General features: G+C 50.9%; 1 protein-coding gene across 2 annotated transcripts in view; it reads right to left on the reverse strand.

The window, feature by feature from the left end:
* LOC110003725 (solute carrier organic anion transporter family member 3A1) overlaps positions 1 to 4,807 on the reverse strand; it is a 66,732-nt gene extending 61,925 nt beyond the window's left edge. For both annotated transcript variants that reach the window (XM_065952404.1, XM_065952405.1), the window contains exon 1: positions 3,838 to 4,807. In XM_065952404.1, coding sequence (XP_065808476.1) covers positions 3,838 to 3,999 — 162 coding nt within the window. In that variant the 5' untranslated portion in view covers positions 4,000 to 4,807. The remainder of the gene's footprint in view (positions 1 to 3,837) is intronic.
* Between the last annotated feature and the right edge of the window lie 202 nt (positions 4,808 to 5,009).

Consider the following 5,009-nt stretch of genomic DNA (forward strand, 5'->3'; position numbering starts at 1 on the left):
GTACTAACACGTCCTAACCTGTCCTGACCCGTACTAACACATCCTAACACGTCCTAACACGTGCTAACCCGTCCTGACCCGTACTAACACATCCTAACACGTGCTAACACGTGTTAACCCATCCTGACACTTTCTAACACGTGCTAACACGTCTTAACCCGTACTAACACGTGCTAACACGTCCTAACACTTGCTAACAAGTGCTAACCCGTCCTAACACCTTCTAACACGTCTTAACAAGTGCTAACACGTCCTAACACGTGCTAACATGTCCTAACACGTGCTAAGGCGTCCTAACACGTCCTTACCCGTCCTAACACGACCTAACCCGTCCTGACCCGTACTAACACGTCCTAACACGTACTAACACGTCCTAACACGTCCTTACCCGTCCTAACACGACCTAACCCGTCCTGACCCGTACTAACTCGTCCTAACACGTGCTAACCCGTCCTGACCCGTACTAACTCGTCCTAACACGTCCTAACACGTTCTAACACGTCCTAACACGTCCTTACCCGTCCTAACACGACCTAACCCGTCCTGACCCGTACTAACTCGTCCTAACACGTGCTAACCCGTCCTGACCCGTACTAACTCGTCCTAACACGTCCTAACACGTTCTAACACGTCCTGACACGTACTAACACATCCTAACACGTCCTAACACGTTCTAACACGTCCTGACCCGTACTAACACATCCTAACACGTCCTAACACGTTCTAACGTGTCCTGACCCGTACTAACCCGTCCTAACATGTCCTAACCCGTCCTGACCCGTACTAACTCGTCCTACCATGTCCTAACACGTCCTGACCCGTACTAACACATCCTAACATGTCCTAACATGTCCTAACCCGTCCTGACCCGTACTAACACATCCTAACACGTGCTAACCCGTACTAACACATCCTAACACGTGCTAACACGTCCTGACCCGTACTAACTCGTCCTAACATGTCCTAACACGTCCTAACCCGTCCTGACCCGTACTAACACATCCTAACATGTCCTAACACGTCCTAACCCGTACTGACCCGTACTAACACATCCTAACACGTGCTAACCCGTCCTAACACGTCCTAACACGTCCTAACCCGTACTAACACATCCTAACACGTACTAACACGTCCTAACCTGTTCTGACCCATACTAACACATCCTAACACGTCCTAACACGTGCTAACCCGTCCTGACCCGTACTAACACATCCTAACACGTGCTAACACGTGCTAACCCGTCCTGACACTTTCTAACACGTGCTAACACGTCTTAACCCGTACTAACACGTGCTAACACGTCCTAACACGTGCTAACACGTGCTAACCCGTCCTGACACTTTCTAACACGTGCTAACACGTCTTAACCCGTACTAACACGTACTAACACATCCTAACATGTCCTAACCCGTCCTGACCCGTACTCACACGTCCTAACACATCCTAACACGTCCTAACCCGTACTAACACATCCTAACACGTGCTAACACATCCTGACCCGTACTAACTCGTCCTAACATGTCCTAACACGTCCTAACCCGTCCTGACCCGTACTAACACATCCTAACATGTCCTAACACGTCCTAACCCGTACTGACCCGTACTAACACATCCTAACACGTGCTAACCCGTCCTAACACGTCCTAACACGTCCTAACCCGTACTAACACATCCTAACACGTACTAACACGTCCTAACCTGTCCTGACCCGTACTAACACGTCCTAACACGTCCTAACACGTGCTAACCCGTCCTGACCCGTACTAACACATCCTAACACGTGCTAACACGTGCTAACCCGTCCTGACACTTTCTAACACGTGCTAACACGTCTTAACCCGTACTAACACGTGCTAACACGTCCTAACACTTGCTAACAAGTGCTAACCAGTCCTAACACGTTCTAACACGTCTTAACAAGTGCTAACACGTCCTAACACGTGCTAACATGTCCTAACACGTGCTAAGACGTCCTAACACGTCCTTACCCGTCCTAACACGACCTAACCCGTCCTGACCCGTACTAACACGTCCTAACACGTACTAACACGTCCTAACACGTCCTTACCCGTCCTAACACGACCTAACCCGTCCTGACCCGTACTAACTCGTCCTAACACGTGCTAACCCGTCCTGACCCGTACTAACTCGTCCTAACACGTCCTAACACGTTCTAACACGTCCTAACACGTCCTTACCCGTCCTAACACGACCTAACCCGTCCTGACCCGTACTAACTCGTCCTAACACGTGCTAACCCGTCCTGACCCGTACTAACTCGTCCTAACACGTCCTAACACGTTCTAACACGTCCTGACCCGTACTAACACATCCTAACACGTCCTAACACGTTCTAACGCGTCCTGACCCGTACTAACCCGTCCTAACATGTCCTAACCCGTCCTGACCCGTACTAACTCGTCCTAACACGTCCTAACACGTTCTAACACGTCCTGACCCGTACTAACACATCCTAACACGTCCTAACACGTTCTAACGCGTCCTGACCCGTACTAACCCGTCCTAACATGTCCTAACCCGTCCTGACCCGTACTAACTCGTCCTAACATGTCCTAACACGTCCTAACCCGTCCTGACCCGTACTAACACATCCTAACATGTCCTAACACGTCCTAACCCGTCCTGACCCGTACTAACACATCCTAACACGTGCTAACCCGTACTAACACATCCTAACACGTGCTAACACGTCCTGACCCGTACTAACTCGTCCTAACATGTCCTAACACGTCCTAACCCGTCCTGACCCGTACTAACACATCCTAACATGTCCTAACACGTCCTAACCCGTACTGACCCGTACTAACACATCCTAACACGTGCTAACCCGTCCTAACACGTCCTGGGTTTGGAACCGGAGGGTCACTGGTTCAAGTCCCGGTGCGGACCAAATATGGAAGTTGGTCTGGTAGCTGGAGAGGTGCCAGATCACTTCCTGAGCACTGCCAAGGTGCCCTTGAGCAAGGCACTAAACCCCCTCCCCACCACCAGCTCAGGAGCGCCGCTGTGGGCCGCTCCGTCACTCTGGCTTCTCTCCATTAGTGCATGTCCATAGGATCCTGTTTGTGCATGTGTGTGTTCATGACATACAGAGTGTAAAAACAGAATTTCCCCTCGCGGGATCAATAAAGTAAATCTTAATCTCAATCTAACACATCCTAACACAAGTCTCTGATTAGCCTGTGAGCAGTGGTGGGAGTCGAGTCGCTGACCTTCCCTGTGCATCTGAATTTGGTACTTTGTCAACATGGTGCCCCTCATGAGGAGTCATTATTTATAGCATCATCAGGACCATGCTGCCTCCTGTGAGGGGGGGGGGGGCACAGATTTACAGTCTGACAGATAAGATCAGCTTTGATTGATTCAGTTTCACCTTCATCTCTGACTGGGCATGAAGCTGGTTTCATATCATAACGCTTTAAAGAGACGAACATTTGAATACAACATCCTAACATACAAACATCGCCTCTGTCGTTGGGATGACGTCATCTATGGGCCTGTATCGTCCCGTGTCAAAGGCCTCCTGCATTATGTAGCAGGATGGAGGTAACCTGCTCTCCAGCAGACCCTCCGTGTACGTGGAGCCGACGGCCGCCGTGACGCGCTTCGTGTCATGCAGATGGTGCATAGGCCTGATGGAGAATACGCAGCAAGTCATCAATCATCTAATGTGAGCACAATAACATGGTTATTAACCGCATGAGCTGAGGCTGCGCGTCCTTACTCACTGTCTGTCTGCCGGTTTGAAGGGCGCTGCGTTAACCCCTTGTTATCCGACATAAACGGAGATACGACGATCCGTGTGTCGAAACTCACCAGATAAGCTCCCACGGTGCCCTGAGCCAGCATGAGCGCACATTCCGACACCAGGAAGATCTTAATGTTGGAGAAACACGAGGTCTTCTTCTGGTTGTCATCCTGCTCCGGGTCGTCGGTAGTGCTGCTCCGCTCGGTGCAGATCTGGTTTTTAACCTGCATCCTTCGGCTCAGGCTCCGGCTCCGGTCGGGTTGGACGGCATGAAAGTGAACGGGTCCGGTCCGGCGGAGAGCATCTGGTAGTAATAAGGAGCTGCACTGCAGAAGAAGTGCGAACGTCCTGTCAATAGAACCGTCTGGGCTGGAAAGGAGAAATACTGCTGTCCACTCAGCATTACGCACAGTCCGTCAGCGACCTCTCTTCACCGCTACATCACATTTAAATACGTCAGCCCTCACGTAGGACTACAAGACGCTGCTTCTCCACATCCGGGATGTTTGATCATCGCACTGGACCGGTACCGACTAGATTCGCTTTCTCAGCCCGGTTCCGAGTCGCAGCTCTGCGTCCTTCAGGCTGCGTTGTGATGCTCCTCCTCCTCCTCCCCTCTCCGTAGATTAGAGCAGAGGGGGGGGGGGGGGGGGGGGTTGGGTGATCTCTCTCTCTCTCTCTCTCTCTCTCTCTGCTCCTCCTCCCCTCTTCTCTCACTCATCAGTTTTCCTCCTCTGGTTCACCTGTGCAGACTCTTCATCGTGCAGCAGAGCATCTTTACCTGTTTATTTCACCTGTTATCATGTACAGCTCCCACACAGAAGCACAAGGTCATTCTTTTATTGGTTCATTTTATTTTTCCTTTTCTTCGGCCTCTCAGAGGCTGCTGTGTGTCACTACACACACACACACACACACACACACACACACACACACACACACACACTCACTCACTCACTCACTCACTCACTCACTCACTCACTCTCTCACACACACACACACACACACACACACACACACACACACACACACACACACACACACAACACACACACACTCACTCACTCACTCACTCACTCACTCACTCACTCTCTCACACACACACACACACACACACACACACACACACACACACACACACACACACACACACACTCACTCACTCACTCTCTCACTCTCTCACACACACACACACACACTTCAAAGCAGGGGTCAGTCACAAACACAGGAGAGGGGGTGT

Source organism: Labrus bergylta, chromosome 3 (assembly GCF_963930695.1).
Source record: "Labrus bergylta chromosome 3, fLabBer1.1, whole genome shotgun sequence".
Taxonomy (NCBI): Eukaryota; Metazoa; Chordata; class Actinopteri; order Labriformes; family Labridae; genus Labrus; species Labrus bergylta.